Raw genomic sequence first — 21,738 nt, 5'->3', positions numbered from 1 at the left:
CATATATCTGTGTGCATAGCCAACTGCAATATTGTGAATACAGCACTATATGCTAACCTTTTCTTATAATATTTCATGAGTATTTTCTAACACCCTTAAAATTCTTCAAAATTATAACTTCATAGATGTGTAATTTTCCATTTAAGGAAGCACTTTCTCACTCTTGGGCATTTAAGTCACTTCCAGTTTTTCCCTATTATAATAAAAAATGCTGTGATAAATGATGAGCATTATGCAAGTATTTCACTTGCTCACTAATTAATAGCTTTAGGACAAACTCTTAGGGATGAAATCAGTAGGTGAAAACTTTTTAAAAAAATTAAAGCTTTCAATACAATCTATAAAGGTTAAAGACCAAGTTAGATTTCTGCCAGAAGCATATGAAAATGCTTCTTACATTTGCCATAATTTAGAATTTCTTTGTAAATTTTGCTATTTTGATGGCATCCATTGCCTAAATGATGTTTATTTTCTTTTCATTGCTGGTAAGATTAAACATTTAATTATAAAATTGGTGCTTATGGTTCTTCTTCTATGATTTCCTTATTCAGATCATCTAAGAATTTTTTTTATGTTCTTTATGGATTTATGAGTTTTTATATTAAGGACACCAACTCTGACATATTTGTAAATACTTTCAATTTTAAATTTTTATACAAATCATTTTCATTATCCATCATTTTTTCACTTATTGTATTATCAATTTGTTCCTTAGTGGTAGTAGTGTTAGTCGCTCAGTTGTGTCCAACCATGTGCGACCCCATGGACTGTGGCCTGCCGGGCTCCTCTGTCTGTGGGATTCTCCAGGCAAAAATACTGGAGTGGGTTGCCATTTCCTTCTCCAGAGGATCTTCCCAACCCAGGGATCGAACCCAAGTCTCCTGCATTGCATACAGATTCTTTACCATCTGAGCTACAGGGAAGATTACTAAGTTGTTCCTTACCTGTTATCAATAATTTATTAATTTTCCCTCTTTGTTAATTTATAAAAATCTAACCCTAACTCTGGAATTCATGTTGGTGGATAAACTAGAAGGATCCTGATTTCTTTTTAAATAACCAGAATCCCTGTCAGGCAGGCCACATCTCAACCTCTATCAACACTGATGTCCCTGCTAAGGAAAGAGCTCCAGCTACTCATAATCTCACCCTGACCCCAGATGAACAAGCACAGTTGCAAGGATTCTATCCCTCAGGTATCAAATGAGCTCGAGGAATATGGAGGAGGATGAAAAGTCAGAGCTAAAGCAGTCATGGACGGTTACACAGAGGAAGTGGAACTTCAAGCATAAGGAAATCAGAAAGAATGATGTGGCAGAAAGAAAGTACAAGGTTTGTTTTGGAATCCATCCCTTCACTGGGCAAATACTTATCAGGTACATTTCAGGAACCAGGCACTGAGAAGATATAAAAATAAAGGAGCAAACAATATAGATCAGAAAACCAAGGAGTACGGAGAGTATGGTAGAGATCTTCATTGGGAAGACTGGAAAAAGCACACTGAGGCCAATAAGGAGAGACTTGAATAAAAGACTAATTAAGGAACCTTACTTCCTGGAGGCCTTGGCAGGCAAATAATAATGAAAGTAAAACAAGGCTGCAGCCAGGGATTAGCTGACAGCACTGAAAGGAGGTGGCCACTGCAAACAGGGAAAGGAGCTAGATGGTTATTTACTTATTACAAGAGTGTTGGCTTGAAAGGATATGGTAGTTGGGGAGCAGGGCGGGCAGTAGGTGAAGAAAGTACAGAGGAGATTAACATGAAACACCTTAAACGAAGCTACACAAAGGACAGGAAGAGGGTAAACTTACAAATGACAGTGAAACAGCTATCCTCTTTAGAGAGGGATAAGATGAGGACGGAGATGAGAAAGAAGGAACAAGGCACAAAAAGCAGGGTATATAGTAGCTGGGAGAAAAGGTGGGTGAAAACCTCTTAACTCAATAATACCCTTTTGCACCTATGGTATTTTGAACTGTTTCACTATATCAGCCATTGAAGAACACTAAAATTTCACTTAAAAAAAAAAAAAAAACTATATTTTGTGGTCTGACTAAAAATAATAATCACTGATAATCTTTGAGATCCAAAGAGAGAACCAGTTAAGTTCATTAAGACTGAGTTCATGATGGGATGGTCAAGGGGAAATGTCTAGGTATAAGGACCAGAGGAGATATTAAAGGAGGAAAAGAAAACAAAAGAAAGTGAAATCAAAAGTACAGGTATAAGCGTTAACCCTGGGGGGGTGGGGAATATTACTTTTTACTAAGTCTGGAAGAAAAGATGAAAAGGCTAAATATAGAAATGGAGCTGAGAAGCAGATGCATGTATCGAATGGCCTTGACTCAGTAAAAATAGGAGTCAAAGTCATCTTTTCTATCGCAGGGGGAAGGACAGGCAGAACAAGCGGAGTACCAGATGCTAGGCATGGTGAGGAGAATCCAGAAAGTCAGTTTGTAAATGTTCTGTGTGTACTTGAAAAACATGTATATTTGCTTAGTGTTTTCAAGAAAAAGGGCATCAATTCAATCCATTAGTGGGTCATTTTATCAGTTTTGTACAAAGAGATCAGCACTAACAGCAATAAAACAGAAAAACTGCACAACGTAGAAACATTTCACAAAACTTTCGTTTCTGGTGCATACATACATATGCGTCTGTTCAGGTCAGAATTTAAAAAGTATTTCTTACTTCAAACATGAATACACTATTAAACTCTGGGGTAAGGGCTCATTGTCAACTTTGTTATTTTATTCAACTGCTCTATGTACTTGCTAATTATTTGACTGCTTAGCCTAACACTGACAGTTTGAGAGGGTGTTTTGTTTTGTTTTTTTAAATTTCATGCTTTATGTATTCCCCCCTCTCGTTTTTCCTCTGTAATTTTTGCGTTATATGTTTTGAAACTAGGTTGTCAGGCACATACAGATTCAGAATTATCATATCTTCCTGGTGAACTGCTCTGTTCATCAGGATGTAATAACTGCCTTTATTTCAAATAATGCTCTTTTGCCCTAAAGTCTAGTTTGTCTAAGATCAATATTGTAAAAGAAATATATCAGGCATTAAAAAAAATAGGTACATACAACACAGAACACTGTTAACCCAATATTACTTCTCCTACATCCCACAGCCTGAGAAACAAGTCCAGATTCCTTGGGAAAGCTTGCAAGGCTGTGCATGGGTTGCTCCTGTCTACCCTCTTCCTGCCTCCCCACCCCCAGCATCCTTCATCTTCCAGAAGTGTCCGAGGGCTGGGCCTGGAATGCTGCTCCCCACCCACTTCAGCCTGCTTTTCATTCCTGACTCAGAACAAGGGTCACCGGTGTTCCCTGACACATTCCCCACGCCACCCACCCAGCAGAGCTGATCAGGCTCTTTCATGAGCCCCCTGGACCGTGCTCATATACCCATCTTGACTTATCATTTTGGTTTAATGCACCTAATTACTGATTTGCCTGTCTCTCTGACTGAACAGGAAGCTCATCGAGAACAGAAAATTCATTGAGACCTGGTCTCATTCAGCTTTATGTCCCAAGTGCATGATACATACACCGCAGGCTTCAAAATGCTGAACGGACAACTGAACATATGACTCAGAATGAAGAAGTAGGTTGGAGTCAGATAATTTGCATTGAATCACATTAGAAGGGTTCAGTATCTGAAGTTGCAAAGTGAAAGTCATCTGCAGCATTTCAAACAAACATAATCATGGCTGGCAGAGGTTAAAGTGTCTGATACTAACTACCCATATTGTGAAAACCGAAACCCCCTTTCTCACTCTCACTCCAGTGCTCTATCATACCTCTAATACCATAAGCTTCCCTACCAGGTGTAATTACTCAGATATGACGCTCTCATTTTAAAATTATATGAAGTCTTCCAGCTCACCACCATCATTCCAGCTGCACAAGCCAGAACCTGGGAGACATTCAAAATGCTTTTCTTCCTCACCAAGTCCTGTTGACTCCACCTCCTCATATCTGATGTTTCACTTCTCTCCAGCCCCACTGCTGCTGTCCTTGTTGAGGACCGAGACCTCCACCATCTGGGTCATTAGAAAAACCCTGGGGAGCCTCACAGCCAGCAGATTGTTTAATACATAACAGGCACTCACATATTTACTGAATGCAATGAAGACTCTAAAATGGTTTGGTACGGTAAGGCCCTAAGGTAAAAGGCAGGAAGCTGTAACAATAAGGCTGAAAAACCAAACAGGGACCAACTCGGGAGCACCACAGACAGTAAATTCAGGAGCCATTTCCTCCAGAGAGGGCAGATTTGCATGTGAGATTGAACTTCAGGGCCACTATGTAGAGAGTGGACCCAAAGGGGCAATCCTAAAGCTGGAGATCCAGACGACAGGAGTGTGCACAAGTGCAGCCTGCTGCCAAGTCTGGAAATAAAAGGCTGGACAGAGTCAAGAGATTCTACATGATGAGGGCACAGCCTGCGTTCCATGTCCCAAGAGAAAAGTCCTATTAGCTCTACTGCAGTCTCAGAACCCCTTTCAATTTTAGGTTCCTCTTTCATAAGCAGGAATCCATCTAACTTACAGGATTTTCATGAGGATTAAATGAAAGAATTATGTGAAAGTACCCAGCACAATGTCTGGCACATAAATGTTCAGTAACTTTTGCCTCAAGTTGGGAAATGTATATGCATTTAAAATTCTAGGTCCCTACCACTCAATCAATCTCTCCATAGATTTTTATATCAAGGGTCTACATATGGCTTTTTTTTTTTTTAAAGGAAAGGATATTTTTTTTAAAAACTTCAATAATGTTTTTTTTGCATTAAAATTTATGGTAAGGCCATAATCCCTAAAGGCTTTCTGAGAGTAATAAAAGTTTTATGAAATATCTCGATGCTTATATATGCCCCCAAAATTCTGTTTCTTCAGAATGTGAAACAGATACAGGGCTCTGATGCAGCTCAAAATTAGGCATGCAGTCTCAGTCCTAGCAACCCAATTCAGGTCCAAATGGCAAATCAAGCATGACTGCCAGCTTCCTCCCCTCCCCAAAGTCCCTTACACTGGAGAGGAAAAATCTAGAAGAGGGAGAGTCTAAATAAAGGTTGAAACATTGCTTGGGAAAAAGACACAGACACAGTTCAATCGCTCAGTTGTGTCCAAGTCTTTGCGACCCCATCGACTGTAGCATGCCAGACCTCCCTGTCCATCACCAACTTCTGGAGTTTACTCAAACTCATGTCCATTGAGTCAGTGATGCCATCCAACCATCTCATCCTCTGTCGTCCCCTTCTCCTCCCACCTTCAATCTTTCCCAGCATCAGGGTATTTTCTGATGAGTTGGTTCTTCAAATCAGGTTGCCAAAGTGCTGGAGTTTCAGCTTCAGCATCAGTCCTTCCAATGAATATTGAGGACCGATCTTTAAGGTGGACTGCTTGGATCTCCTTGCTGTCCAAGGGACTCTCAAGAGTCTTTTCCAACAATCAGTTCAAAAGTATCAATTCTTCGGCACTCAGCTTTCTTTATAGTCCAACTCTCACATCCATATGTGAATACCGGAAAAACCATAGCTTTGACTAGACAGACTTTTGTTGGCAAAGTAATATCTCTGCTTTTTAATATGCGACAGACATCAGTAGACTTCAGTTATATATGTGAAAATAACTACTGGTCTGAAGTTCTGAGAAACAACACAAGAATGAAAAACAGGATGGGTAACTTCTAATCAGCAACAGAAAGACATCTGAAAAAATTCACACCATCCAACAAACAAAAAATAAATAAATAAATAAATAAATTCATACTACCCAGTGGAACACAGCAAAAGGTGATAGAACAAAAAAAAAAAAAAACTGAGAAAAAGCATGATAAATGGAAAAGATGACTAAAAGGCAGCATTGTTGTTATTAATTATAATAAATGTAAAATTTCAACTTACCAATTAAAAGATTCCTAAGTCTCAAAAAGAAGACTATATAAATGGAAAAGATGACTAAAAGGCAGCATTGTTGTTATTAATTATAATAAATGTAAAATTTCAACTTACCAATTAAAAGATTCCTAAGTCTCAAAAAGAAGACTATCAAGTCTCAATTTTTCTATCAATTTAATTCTAATCTATTTTGTTTACAGAATATACTTTTCAAAAGACGGGTTAGGAAGCAATACATTTGTTGCAGCAGATCAATTACACAGCTGCTGTTTGTGGAAGAATGGGATATATGCCTGCAGCCTAGCACAGGCTTTGACACACAACAGGGACTCATTCAACAGTTACTGAACCAGATAAATAGGTGAATAGAAACAAGCATGAAAGAGTGAATTGGAAATCTTCTCCCACCAATTGCTTATTCTCTTTGACTTTTTTTTTCTCTTTGACTTTTAATAAGACTAACATTTTAAGTTTTTACTGTTTTAAAAGGCAGTCCCTCAACATTGTTCTTGATTAGAGAAATGCAAATCAAAACTACAATGAGGTATCATCTCACACTGGTCAGAATGGCCATCACCAAAAAATCTACAAACAATAAACACTGGAGAGATGTGGAGAAAAGGGGACCCTCTGCACTGTGGGTGGGAATGCAAATTGATACAGTCACTATGGAGAACAGAATGGATATTCCTTAACAAACTAAGTATGAAACTATCATATGACCCAGCAATCCCACTACTGAGAATGGACCCTGAAAAAAAACACAAGTCTAAAATATATGTGTACCCCAGTGTTCACTGCGGAAAGATTTACAATAGCCAGGACATGGAAGCAACCTATATGTCCATCGACAGATGAATGGATAAAGCAGTTACGGTACATACATACAAGGGAATATTACTCAGCCATAAAAGGAATGAATTTGAGTCAGTTAAACTGAGATTGATGAACTTAAACCCGTTATAAAGAGTAAAGTCAGTCAGAAAGAGAAAATTAATATATACGGAATCTAGAAAAATGTTACTAGTGAACCTATTTGCAAGGCAGAAATACGGACGTGGATATAGAGAACAGATTTGTGAACACAGTAGCGGAAGGAAAAGATGGAACAAATGAAGAGAGTACCACTGAAATATATACATTACCATGTGTAAAACAGATAGCCAGTGGGAAGATTCTCTGTGATGACAAAGGGTGAGATGGGGGAGTGGGAGGGAGGCTCAAGCTGTACTTATAGCTGCTTCGCACTGCTGTACAAGAGAAATCAATACAACATTGTAAAGCAATTATCCTCCAATTAAAAATAAATATTAAAAAACAAGAAAAGCCCCAAAACACAAGTCTCTGCTAGGTGGGCACTCTTAATAATAAAAGAATTTCTCTTTCAATAAATATAATAAATGATGAACATGTGATTTCTCACAATGAAAGACAACTAGAATTTGGGAAACTTTAAATTATGTTAAAATCTCTAAGAAGTGCTCACAGTTTCTCACGCCAATAAAGAGACAAGAGACAAGCCAGTGGAGGAAGACCTGAAGCAGGCTACATAACTGGCACAAGAAGGGAGGCTAAGTGCGTCTTTTTGAGCTGCTATGACTTTACGCCTGGTACGGTCTCTGACACACAACAGACACTTCAAAATGTGTGTAGTTTTTAATCTGTTACTAAGGAAATAAAAATAAAAGCACTAGCAGAGTGTTCACATAGAGACCAGTATAAACCACATTGGTCTAAGCATATGTAGTACTTCAGTTCAGTTGCATCCAACTCTTTTCGACCCCATGGACTGCATGTAGTAATTAGGTATGCTTATTAATGGACACCCTGTCACCATTATTAATGGTTACTCTGGAGGCAGAAGACATGGGAATGGCAGGGAAAATGGCCAATGGGCTTGTCCTTCCACAAAGAACAGCCAGGTAATTTATCTGCTCCAACAAATGTACTGCCTTGTAATCCTTCCTTCAAAAGGCATATTCCAACATGGGACGCAATTTCAAAAGAGAAACATTTGAAGTTTGCAAAAAGGTTTTAAATTTTAAGATTATCAAAATTATCTAGCAAAGAGTAGAGTTGCTTACAAATTACAAAAGCATAGGGTTTAAGAAATAATGTCAAATTTTAATTAGTGAAATCATTAAAGGAACATACAGCCAAAGACATAAGTATTTCGTCATAAGCTCAATTGTCTGACCCATTAGGTCAAAATTTCCACTCTTATTTCAGATCCCATTTGGCAGTACATGGCTTCTATTTTCATATGCCATCCCCTTCCTGGTATACAGAAAACAAGTGATTAAGAACTGTGTGCTTGCAGAGAGCATGAGTCACTCATTCCAAGAGCCATAACTGATGTCGCTCCCTGAGCCCAAGAACAACCCTGGGTTTTGCACAGCTGCTGAAGTTTATAGGCAGTTTCTCTTGTGTCAAAAAAAAGTCCAAGGTATGCATATATAATTTGACCCAAGTTTCATTTCCTGCTAAAGACAAACAGTATTATTGCTCTGAAAAGGCAATTACCAACACCAAAATCAAACGGATGAGGGAAAGGGTTCTACAATGAGGAACTAGAAGTTCCAGTAGTTAGCTCATCCATACTTCAATTCTCAAAATTTAATTAGGCCAGAAGAAAAGGTTAAGGAATAATTTGATTCAGCTGCCTTCTTATAAATGCAAAATTTGATATACATTTCTCTCAACTCTAACAGTAATTATTTTCCAGCATTCAGCAAGCTAAAGAGCTAATCCAATTTAGAAGTTCTAGCAGCTGCTGCTTTCCCAGTGTGAACTCCAGCTCAATGGCCCTGGATCCTGGCCATCACTGTCATTATCTGGGAGCTTTATAAACACTGATACCTGGGCCCCACACCTGGAGAGTCTGACTCTGTTGGTCAGGGTGGGGCCCAGGCCTAGGTATTTTGTAAATTTCTTCCAGATGATTCTAAGGTAAGCCAGGTTGAGAATTACAGGTCAAACTGATTATAGGCTATTAGCTGGACTCTGCATTAGTAGCTTAGTTTTATCCTACCAGTCTGATTCAAAGATGATTCCTGTCCATGTACAGCTTTGAACTATTTTCATAAAATTAAGTACCATGAACTGCAGAAAGTGCTCATAATACAGTGAACTGGCAAAAGCTGGTTAAGCTAGTATTTAAAAAATACATTTAAAAAGATAACCCTAAGGGAAAAATAGAAAAGAAAAAAAAAAACCCTCAAAACAGTTAAAAGATGAGATACATACCTAGAAAAGGGGTCCTAAGAATTTCTAAACTTCTCCATTGAAACAGGGATTTAATAATTACAGTGCAGCAACAGGGCTACAAAGTTTTGATCATGAAGGATATTTGGAAGTGTTTTTTTGGGCAGAAGTTCTAAACAGACACATCTCCAAAGAAGACATACAGATGACCAACAGGCATGTGAATAGATCCTTAATATCACTAATTATTAGAGAACTACAAATCAAAACTACAAGAAGGTAGACCACCTCACACAGGTCAGAATGGCCATCATTAAAAAGTCTACAAATAACAAATGTTGGAGAGGGTGTGGAGAAAAGAGAAGCCTCTTACACTGTGGATTGAAATGTAAACTGGAGCAACTATTACAGAAAACAACATGGAGGTTCCTCAAAAAACTAAAAATAAAGTTGCTCTATGATCCAGTAAGCTACTCCTGGGCATATATCCTGACAAAACTATAATCCGAAGGGATACATGCACCCCTATGTTCACAGCAGCACTATTTACAATACCCAAGACATAGAAACAAACTAAATGCCCATTAACAGATGAATGGTTAAAAAAAGATGTGGTATATATATAAATACCACGGACTACGAACATGGATGGACTTAGAGATTATCATACTAAGCAAAATCAGAAAGATAATACAAATACCATACGATATCACTTATATGTGGAATCTAAAATACAAGACAAATAAACAAATCTATGAAACAGAAATAGACTCCAACACAGAGAAAAGACTTGTGGTTGCCAGAGGAGGGGTGGAAGAAGGAAGCATTGGGGGTTTGGAATTAGCAAATATAAACTAATATATGCATGCATGTGGTCGTGCTAAGTTGCTTCAGTCATGTCTGACTCTGTGCGACCCTATGGACTGTAGCCTGCCAGGCTCCTCTGTCCATGGGATTCTCTAGGCAAGAATACTGGAGAGAGTTTCCATGCCCTCTTCCAGGGGATCTTCTCAACCCCACATCAAACTAGGATATATATAAGATGGATAAACATCAAGGTCCTACTGTATAGCACAGGAATCATATTCAATATCCTGTGATAAACTATAATGGAAAAGAATATATATGTATAACTGAGTCACTTTGCTACACCGTAGAAATTAACATAACATTGTAAATCAACTATACTTCAATAAAAAATTGTTTTTTTAGGGGGATTTCCCTGGTGGTCCAGTGGCTAAGACTCCATGCTCCCAATGCAGGGGACCCAGGGTTTGATCCCTGGTCAGGGAACTAGATCCCATATGCTGCAACTAAGACTTGGGGCAGTCAAATAAATAAGTAAAAATAGTTAAAAAATTTTTTTAAACTCTACACTATCCAAACTAAAAATTGTTATGGTTCTCTATTTGAAGTATAAAGTTCTAATTGTCACATCTCAAGATAGACCTGGTGCAACTCAAAAAAAGTACAGAGGACAACTAAAGAAAAAGACAGGTCCTGAGGTGATCCGATGAATATATATAAGATTATAAAAGATGTGGGCTTTATAGTACATTCAGAATACCAGTATAGGGCACAGAGATTGAAAAGACAGTTTGGGAATAAATGAAGGGAAGTACAAGCTTAAATGACAACTTTCCCAACTCACTACTTTAGGAAACTGAAAATATAACCAGTCCAAAGAAGGCTTAGCTAAACTTTTGGGTAACAAATTCATAATGCATCACCCAGGAAACATGGCAGTGTGTTGCGATGCACTCCTGACCTCTGCTCTCCCAAAAACTGTCCTTCAGAACAATATGACTTTCAGAAATAGGATTTGAGAGCTCAAGAAGAACACAGAGGAGCTAACAATTGGTATTTTCCTTAGCTCATTTTAGAGCTGGTAACTGAGATTAAAATAGCATAAAATTAGCACTCTGAACATAAAATAGAAGTAACCTTTGTCTCTGTTGGTGTTTAAATAACTTCCTAGCTTTTCCCAAAAACTGTTCAAAACTTATTCTCTTCCATCTAGGATTGTCTGTATAGTCATTCTGATACCATAGGTCCTTACCAACAAAAAGTTCTACCTTCAAACACACCATCAGGTCTATTTTAATTGGCCTCAAATCAAGAACCACTTCTAGATCAAACAGGGGCCACAACAGAGTATTCTGTGGGTGTGAGTACAGGAGAGAAGCTGTACTATTTCAATCTGGCCAGTTAGGCACTATTCATCCCCATTTTTTTTTTTTTTTTTTTTTTGAGTACTTAATTAGAACCAAGGCCCTGTACATACAAAGTTATTTCTAGCAAAGCAAAAAAAAAAAAAAAAAAAAATCCATTAAAGTTCACCAGCACCATAAACAGTTTCTTTTAAGACTTTCCACTCTTAGATAAGAAACAATCACAGACTATTTACAGCTGGAAGGAACTTCATGGAATCAAAGAGCACCCTTCTTCCCATTTCTTTATTAGGGAGAAAAATACATTTTCATTATCTTGGAAAAAAGCAGAGGCTTTCTTTGAATGTCAAGACCCAGTTAAAATCTCCTACTAAACTCAGCTCTATCACAGTATCTGTCACTCTGAGTCAGTTCAATATAGTCGCTCAGCGGTGTCTGACTCTGCAACGCCATGGACTGCATGCAGCACACCAGGATTCCCTGTCCATCACCAACTCCCAAAGCTTGCTCAAACTTATGTCCATCAAGTCGGTGATGCCATCCAACTATCTCATCCTCTGTTGTTCCCTTCTCCTCCTGCCTTCAACCTTTCCCAGCATCAGGGTCTTTTCCAAAGAGTCAGTTCTTCGCATCAGGTGGCCAAAGTATTGGAGTTTCAGCTTCAGCAACAGTCCTCCCAATGAATATTCAGGACTGATTTCCTTTAGGATTGACTGGTTTGATCTTCTTACAGTCCAAGGGATTCTGTCACTCTAGAATCCTATGTATGGCTTTCCCTTGTTGGACCACTACCTGGGCTAGGGCAGAGACAGTGTTTTATCCAACTTTTTAGACAAGCACAACGCCTAGCAGTCAGATCTTCTATAAAGGTTTGTTGAAATAGTAAGTAGATGACTTCACAGAATTTCAGACTTAATATAATTTGGAAGGAGAACAAAATAGAATACTAAATTATTTGTTGGGGTGGGAGTGTTTGAAAGGTGCAAAGGGGGATAAATGCAGCTATAGGAGATGAATCCTGGAAGTCAAGAAAAACAAGTGCCCAGAGAGAGACTAGCAAATTAGAAACTCTGCCAAATTTTTTGGTCTGCCCACCACAACTGTTCCCTGGGGAAGGGGAGGGCTATTACACTGGAAATGGGGAGAAGACTGTTTATATCTGGCATAAAAGCAATGTATGAATGACACCATGAAACATCATTAATATTATACATGAAGCATCATTAACATTATACATGCAAACTACTAAAATTAAGAGCACTGTAGCATATTTAAAATGTCCCAACATTTCAGTTAGATGTTAGGACTATTTCAAATTATGTATGTTGACCACTGCAGAAACTGAAATTTGAAGTTCAGTATAAGTAAAAATGTGGTTTCAAAGAACAAGATTCATAAATTTCCATAAAGTAATGCACTTTGTATTTTTAAATATCCCACTATAAAATTAAAGAAATTCAAGGTTAAATTTGAAAGAATCTGCAATTAAAATAAGGTAACTTAAAGAAAACACAAGGAATACTGACCTAACATCAACCTATACTTCCTTCAACCAGCCTCAAAGAAAGCTGGCAGGAGAGGATGCTTTTTTGTGAATGAGAGCAGTTCCTTTAAGGGTCTTGCAGCAACAAGAAAATGAGTCATCTTAACAGAGCATGGGATTTAATTAAGATACTGCCACTAAGCGTTGTGATAGTACTATAATGCTAACTGTTCAGTGTTAACCCTCACCTTTTAAATACAACTTAAATATTACTTAATGTATTATCAACAGCTACTGATAATAAAGTAATGTATTATTTCTCTATTTTGGTAAATATAATCTAATTCAAACATTCTCAGCTCAATTATGGTCGGCTGACACATATGATTATGACTTAACCCAGCTAAGGAGTAATTTGTTAGAGATTTTAAGACATTGTTGGAGAAGGAAATGGCAACCCACTCCAGTGTTCTTGCCTGGAGAATTCTATGGACAGAGGAGCCTGGTAGGCTACAGTCCCCGGGGTCGCAAAGAGCCAGACATGACTGAGTGATTTTCACTTTCTAAAACATTGTTGTTACTTCTTAGACTTGTGTTTGCTAGATTTTAAAAGGTTTTATCTTAAAACATATGAACAGGAATAGTACAGCTTACAAGAAGGTACACAAAGAAATAATAATACAGCTTATAAAGACCTAAGATATTTAAATTCCCATAAAACCACACCAAGGTTAGACTATGGCTCTGAGAATACACTCAATCAATACTATACTCAAATTAGTTTGATTTTCCAATAGCCTTGTATCTATCTGCAAATACATCAGCTAATTTTGTCATAAATCATAAAAACCAAAATCAGCAACAAGCAATTTTTTTGACATAAGGCCAGCTAGAGAAAAATAAAAAATGTCTTTGGGTTTCATTTATTTTCATTAAAAAAAAAAATCTGTTGAATCCCACAGAAGTAAAATTCAGATTCCTCCCTTTCCCAAATAAATTGATGAGAAATTAGCATATTTTAAAAAGCTGGTTAAGACAGCAGCATTTTAGTCCTCTGTTCTTATGTTCTCTATTTAATCCTCTCAACAACCTCTTTGCTGCTCAAGATACACGGGGTCAACCAGAAACTAGACTTTCTTCAATTCATTCCTAAAATTTTTACAGAAGGCCAGCAGTGGGTCACGTGGAGGGACGCAGTCATGAATCTCCATCTCCCTCTCCCTGAGTGGGCCAAGTTAGGCTGGCCGGGTGGGACAAGGGAAGTCATGTGGTCGGACATCCCGAACAGCACCAGTGTAGTCATGTTCCGGAAAGACCAAGCTCTCTGGGCACCCTGGTTCCTGACACCTTCATGCTCTGCCCTAAAGACCTGCATATTGCCGCTCCTCTGAAGCCAGCCTTTGGCAAGTCCTGATTTCTGCTGTCATGGCCTGGTCGGAACACAAGCATCTTGGAATCAATGATGCTACAAAAGTCCCACCCCTCTTCAGAGGTGGGTGCCCTAAAAGCCTTTTTCTTCTCCATTCCCTCTCTGCTTTATGTGCTCTGAAAGGATGTCTGTGAAACTGGATCTGGAATTCTTGCAAAGCTAGACTGGGAAGGCTTCAGGTTGCTCGTCACCAGCTGAAATAGTTCCCATCTAGTACTTATCAATGTTTCTGCTCCAAGATCTTCCCTCTATCTATTCCCTCCCCAACCCCCAAATGTTCTAAAAGCTTGAGAAACCTGATAAACTGACCATAACTGGAAAAACTAGTCAATCTATTTAAAAAAAACAATATTTCCTGTAACTATATAAACTAGTTTTGCAAGAAAAGAGTCATGACAGGTGAAACGTCAAAGAGCCAGTAGTCCCATTATCAGTCTTTTATTCTCTATTGATCCACAGATCTTCCCTCAATGAGCATACTTTGAAATTTGAGAGGCTTTTTATTCTCTACATAGACTACACAATAATGAGTATGGTTGTTACAGATATGTTTCAGATATTACCCATAAAAATATATATCCCAGGGGTTCCCTGGTGGCTCAGTGGTAAAGAATCTGCCTGCCAACAAAGGAGACACAGGTTCCATCCCTGATCTGTGAAGATTCCACGCGCCACGGAGCAACTAAGCCCCTGGTAATACGGCTGTGCCCAGGAGCCAAAACCACTGAAGCTTGTGCACCAAGAGAAAAGCCCACGCAGTAATGAAAACCCAGCACGGCCATAAATAAAAATTATTAAATATATATATAAATCCTATAACTTTGCGGTCAAGAAGGTAGAAAGGTTTATAAAACATTTTTGTCAATGTTGAGAAAAACTTGGCTTTGGAGTCAATATGGAGTGGGAAGTCTGGCTCTCCCCCTTATTCTTTAAACTTGGGCAAATTATTTCTCTGTCCCTGTAAAATAAAAATTAGGAAAAACTAAGTTTTATTGTGAGGATGACATGAAACAGTACACATACAGGGCTTAGAACAGTGTCTGGCTCAGGAAAACACTCAATAAATAAAAGCTGCTGTTATTAGCTACTATTTTTAATGTATTTATTTTTAATTGAAGGATAATTGCTTTACAATATTGTATTGGTTTCTGCCATACATCAACACAAATCAGCCATAGGCACATATGTCCCCTCACTCTTGAATCTCCCTCCCACCTCACAACCCTCTAGGTTGTCACAGTGTTATTAGCTAGTATTAATCTTAGCTGACAAAGTAGACAATATGCACAAAAACTTCCCTCTACCTGTAAAACTTGATTCTGAAAACTGTCTTCATTCACCCTACAAAGACTATTTTTTTAAAACCAAAGAAAGGGTGAAAGTTTTTGGAAAGAAGTGTTTTCTATTTTGCATGTGTAACAATAAATGCTAAATAAATAAGTTTACAGATCTGTTCAATCCAACTGCTGGCCTGTTAGAAATATAAAATATGGGGTAAGAAGTGTTCAAGGTATAGACCTGGTAAGCTTTAAAAGAAACTGAAAACTACAGACACTAGAAAAAAATTGGTATTCAACAGCAACAAAAATGGTTTAAAAGATTTTTACATTTAATAACTAATTGTTAAATTAAAATGCCCTATTATATTTTGTCACGGTACTTTGTGAATTTTTAGTAAACGTGATTTTTTTAAAAGGTAAAGTTAAAATTTTTTTCAAAGTAAATACTAAATAACACAAAATGCTAAACTGAACAGTTTCATAAAATACAATTTTGCAAAGGAGATAAAAGTTCTATTTAGATGTCAGTTCTGTAGCTAATCTCTCATTCAAAAAAGTTTTCATATGACATATTAAAAACATCAAAAAAATAACTAGGAAAAACACGAACACATTGTTATGTTTCTGTGCATTCTAACAGATAACTAGCATCCCCTCCAATAACCGCTCACCGGTATTTATCAGAGTTTCATCTCTAAGTAGTTTACATGTTTATGAATGTTACGTGTATGACATGCTCTGCCATCTTTGTGTGGTCACTTAGTCTCAGAATGAAGCAATACACAGCAGTAAATTATATAACACTGGTCTATCAGAACAACCTACAAGGACAAGTGGAAGCAATTTTAAGATTAAAGAGATAAGACCATATCACCCTTCCCCAACGGTGGACTGTATTACATTGCTTTTAAAGTCTTTAAATTACAGCCCTTATTCTCAGAGAGTGAAACTCCACTCTCAGAAGATTACTGAATGTTTACACAGTACTTTACCATTTCCCCTGGTTGAAAATAAAACTAAATACTTTCCTCTGGTAGCCATCACCCTGAAAGAGACATAGTGAAAAAGTGAAAGGGTTAGTCGCTCAGTCGTGTCTGGTTCTCTATGACCCCATGGATTGTAACCCGCCAGGCTCCTCTGTCCGCAGAATCCTCAAGGCAAGAATACTGGAGTGGGTAGCCATTCCCTTCTTCAGCGGATCTTCCTGACATAGAATTCAGGTTTCCTACCGCCCTGAGCCACCAGGGAAGCCCCTAACCCAAAAAGCAGTTCTAAGTATGATCCCAGAGTACGCACTATCCTTAAAAGAATGGAAACACCAGAAAAAATATTCAACTGTTTAGAAGAAAAAATGTAAACAACATTAAAGAAAATAAGGAATACCAAAGAATTTTTTTAAGTGACGTTAAATCAGAAAAACATCACAGTGGAAATGCATCTTTCCTCACATTTATTTCCTTATTCAGCTGGACAGAGATTTTCCACCCCAGTTAGAAGATATTCAAAATAGGCCCTGAAATGAATGAGTATCCTCATTAGGATATCCACAATATTCTATATTTATGACAATGATATTACTGAGAGAAAAGCTGGACTTAATTTAACTCAGTTCAACTCAACCAAAAATGCCTTCTGTGTCCTAACACTCAAGCTCAGAGATACCAAGATAAGCAGAATAAAGTCCTTGCTTGAGGAATGCTCTGTCCACTGGGGAAGTAAGGAAACTGTTTTCATATGAAGCAGTAAGAGCTACAAACAAAATGTGTACCAAGTGTATAAAACACCTGGAAACACAAAAAGGTCACCAATAATGCTGCCCCAGGAATGCAGACTATAATGAGCACAGAGAAGGGGTGGCATCCAAACTGGATCTTACAAAATAAGGAAAAAAGACCAACAGTAACAAACATTTGATGCTAAGGAAATGGTCATTTTAACCTTAAATATCAGTAATGATCCATCTGATACCACTAGAAAAGAGTACTGTTTCAGGTTGTTCAATAGCCACAAACATAAAAATCACGATATTCACAGGCTCTTTTGGTTTTATGATACTGCCCTTTAGAAACAAAAGGGAGCTGGCTAGTAATATATTCAGCTGAATAATCAATAAGAAACTATGAAAGATCGTAAACGCTTTAATTACAAACAATAGCAACACTGACTGTAAAAGCAGAGGGAAATGACCCAATAAAATGGAGAATTTTAAGTTAGTGTACAGAGACCTGAAAAACCTTAACAATTAAAAAGCCATTATTCCATTTTTTAGTTGTTATACAGTTGCTAAGTCATGTCTGACTCTTTGCATTCCCATGGACTGCAACACACCAGGCTCCTCTGTCCTCCACTACCTCCCGGAGTTCCCTCAAACTCACAACCATTGAGTCAGTGATGCCATCCAACTATCTCATCCTCTGCCAACCCCGTCTCCTTTTGCCTTCACTCTTTCCCAGCATCAGGGTCTTTTCCAATGAGTCGGCTCATTATTCTACAGTCATTCTTTAGAAAGGCTCTTGAGTACTAGAAAGGATAAACTATTTAAAGTCAAGAGCATGAGATTCTTTATTTGCTTGCTATATGTACTTGAACACCTGAAGATCAAAACAGGATTTTCTGAAAGATAATGGCCTCTTCCTTCCTCTATATTTTTGGTCTACTTTAGTCTGTGGTTGGCTACATCCTAAGAAGTGAGATAAACTTAATTGCAAAGACTACAACCAATTTACTCAGGAAAAAGTTAATTTGCCTTCTGATAGGGACTTTGGATACATAAATGGTACTTCAAATTACATGGCTTAATTCAAAATCTAGGCCCAGGTTTCCCTTAATTTTCCTTCAAGTCTTAAGTCTATATAGCCCATCTGAGCTTCCTCAGCTCAGAAGTATGGGTTTAAGTATTCTTCCACTAGAAAGGTAAGCTACTAGCCAACACCCTGTAAGAGTTGACTTACTTCACTTAAGGGGAGCAACTTATCCCTAATCAGTATCAGCATTTGTCGCTCAATCACGTCCGACTCTTTGCAATCCCATGGACTGTAGCCCGCCAGGCTCCTCTGTCCATTGGATTCTTCAGGCAAGAATAATGGAGTGGGTAGCCATTTCCTGCTCTGTGGGATCTTCCCGACCCAGGGATGGACCCCAGGTCTCCCGCACTGGGGGTAGATTCTTTACCATCTGAACCACCAGGGCAGCCCTGTAAGAGGGCTGACTGACTTCACTTGAGGGGAGCAACTTATCCCTAAAGCCATTAGGACTGGACAGGTTTCTGTGTACAAGAAATGAACACAAACCAAACAGAATGACAAATAATTCACTTAAAGTTGTCTATTTAGAGGACTTATCTCCTTTCATGTAATTCCACCAGTTTGGTTCATCTCTATCAATCTTAGGGGCTGAGAGAAAAGGAGTGAGTATCCCTAGAAATGAAGACAACCACACCCACCCCTATTTATATCTGCCTCAATTCACTATTGACATACAAGTGACCTAGAGATTTCCTGAGTGTTTTCCATGAAACACGTCAATTCTTATCCTCAAAGAGGTACACCAAACAAACACTTACACTGGCATTGTTTCAAAAACGTTTCATTATGTACAAAGACCAAAAAAGTCAAACCCTCATTTTATAGCTGAGGAAATAAAGTGCAGAAAAGTGTTCTGTCCAGTGAGTTAAAGGTGATGTCAAGTTCTATCCAGCTGAAATAGTTAATTTTAAGCTCTTAGAATCCAAACAGCTGGCTCTTTGACAGCCTAGGGAATTTTGCAATCTACCTTCCCTCAGTTTGCACTTGAAGCCTTCCCCAAACATTGGGGGCAGGGGTGGGGGGAAAGACCAGGCAAATGATCAAATCAGGAAAAACAGAAGAGAATGACTGGAGACTGGCCAAAATTAGCCTATCTACAACACCGTCTGTCTCAAGATTATCAAGAACCTTATCTGGGTGCAGTAGTTTGTCTTCCATTCTGAATAGAGGAAATAAAACGTAATAGCAAGAAAATACACCCAAAAACTAGGGGGGGGGGGAATACAACAAAGTTCTCCTTCACTGCTCTAGCAAATCAACCACCAGAGCTTCCAAGGCAAGCAGTAGAACCAGTCAGCAAGAGTCTTGAGGGCCAATTCTCTGTGACCTCCAGCAAGTTACTCAACCTTTCACACCTGTCTCCTCACCTGAAAATGAGGATACCACCACCTGCCTGGTAAGGTTGTTTTGAGGGCTGGGAATAATATATTAAGGGACCAAATCCTTGGAAACCCTCCTATATATGGTAACTGCTATGATATATACAAAAGGTTGATTTGTACCTTTGATACTTTCCAATTCATACCACTTAATTCTTTGTCTAGATTACACACGAGAATTACAGGTAAACTCGAAATGCTCTCGCGATTTCCTTAAAGAACTCTATTCTCTCACATCTCCTAAAAGGAAAGATCTCTTTGGTGACTAGGAAAAGGGACCGGCAACCTCGACCGCGAGGGGCTACTGAGCCCCTCCAGAGAAACCGCCCCCTGGACTGTCAGCTCTCTGAGGGCAGGGGCTGTCCTGCTTAACTCACCACTGTGACCTAGTTTTCCTAACGCAAACTAATGTTGTAGAGTGAGGCATCTCATGACATTTTACACGACACTCAAACACTGACCCACGAGACTCTGTCACACAATATCGAGTCACACATAAACATTAAAAGTTAAACATTACGGATTAATTGTAAAACTAAATTTTTTTTTAAAGTGCTGTAAATCGAGGGCTTATGAGGTAATCAGAATGAAGTCATGCCTATAACGATAAGGGACCAGAAACACAGAGATGTCAACAGGGACTGAAGCTCCGGCAGGACTTTCTACGGGAACTGGCGCGACCGGGATTCGAACCCAGAACTTGCCGGAAGGAGGGTCAGAGGGCACTCCAGAGAGGAGACGGCCTTTAAGGCCAGGCGCACCTCGCCCGAACTTTCTGGTGGGCGCCGGCCCGACCCCGACTGCGGGCGCCTCTACTCAGGTTCCCCTCTCCCCGAGCAGCGGAGCGGACGGATCTCGACGCGGAAGCGCGCTCGAAGAGACGAGGGTCGTCGGCCCTTTGTCCCCAGCGGAGGGGCAGTGGCCCGGCCCCCTCCCCTCAGGAAATAATGACAGATCTCGCGCCCTCGCTCGCGCCAGCCCCGCCCGCCACGGCCACAGGCGGCGCCCGATCCGCAGCCTCCGGCTGAGGGGCCCGGCCGCGCCCCCTCATCGCCCCCCCTCAACCCGCCCAGGGCGACCCCCGCCCCCCCGCCGCCAGCCTCACCCGGTCGGAGCTGGAGGCCGCCGTCGCGGCGGCTGCACCACAGCGCGCGCTCGCCCTGCTGCAGGATGTAGTGGTCCTTGGCTTGGAAGAGCTCCATGCCGGCCCCGGACGCCGAGGGAGGCGGCGGCGGCTCGGGTGCGCCCGCGGCTCGGCGGCGGCGGCTAGCGCGGGCAGTCCTCGTCGGCCGGGGCCGCCTGAGCCCGCGCTTCAGGGAGCTGCGGCTGAGGAAGCGCCCCGGCAGCCCTACCAGCCGGAGGAGAATGCGCCCAGGCGGTGGCGGCCTTGGAGGCCTCTCCCCGGCTCCGCCCCTTTCCCGGCCCCGCCCCCGGCACCTCCCCTGGCTCCTCCTTGCCCCCACCCCTTCCCTTGCCCCCGCCTTCCCCAGGCTCCGCCCCCTCCCCGTTTCCTCCCCGCCCCTTTCGCCTAGTTCACCTTTCGGTTCCTCTTGCTGCCCTTTCCCGCGGCCTTCTTCACTGGCTTCTTCTGGCTTTCTCCTCCTGTCCTCCCTCGAGGCTCTTCCTCCTGCCTCGTCTCTCCCCTCCGGCCAGTCCCCTCCTCCTACCGCTCCTCTCAAGCCCCGCCCCTGGCGGGCCCGCCTTCCCTCCCCGGGCTGAACGGTCAGAACCCCGGGCCTGGCTGAGTCAGGCTGGCGGCGCCCCCGCTCCGCGGCCTTTGGGGCGGAAGCCCCCTCCTGGGACCTCCGCTCCTTCCTATGCTGGCAGGTTATTTGTTACTTTCACCAGCTCTGAGAAAAGCCAGGCCAAGTACCCAAATACAGCCCGAAATCCCCTCGTTCCCGAGCCTGAGCTGCCCGCAGAGACCCAGACTTAGAGCTGGGAAATGCGACCCGTGGGGCTGGCTGCAGGGGTGTATCCAGAACCAGACTCTCCTCCTCCGAGAGGGAGCGTGTTCTCTTTTGGAATTTCCTCTTAGAACCTGGTGACATTTGACAACAGCAAACATTCAATAAATGCA

At 40.4% G+C, this 21,738-nt stretch overlaps 1 protein-coding gene across 3 annotated transcripts in view; it reads right to left on the bottom strand.

Annotated features, from left to right (window-relative positions):
* INPP5F (inositol polyphosphate-5-phosphatase F) overlaps nt 1-21,058 on the bottom strand; it is an 89,677-nt gene extending 68,619 nt beyond the window's left edge. For 2 of the 3 annotated variants that reach the window (XM_020907880.2, XM_070470288.1), the window contains exon 1: nt 20,764-21,033. In XM_020907880.2, the coding sequence (XP_020763539.2) occupies nt 20,764-20,860 (97 nt within the window). In that variant the 5' untranslated portion in view covers nt 20,861-21,033. Of the gene's footprint in view, nt 1-20,763 lie in introns of all 3 variants that reach the window. The other variant, XM_020907883.2, reaches the window with a different exon arrangement.
* Between the last annotated feature and the right edge of the window lie 680 nt (nt 21,059-21,738).

Source organism: Odocoileus virginianus, chromosome 7, assembly GCF_023699985.2.
Source record: "Odocoileus virginianus isolate 20LAN1187 ecotype Illinois chromosome 7, Ovbor_1.2, whole genome shotgun sequence".
NCBI classification, from domain to species: domain Eukaryota; kingdom Metazoa; phylum Chordata; class Mammalia; order Artiodactyla; family Cervidae; genus Odocoileus; species Odocoileus virginianus.
This window is presented reverse-complemented; position numbering and strand designations above follow the sequence as displayed.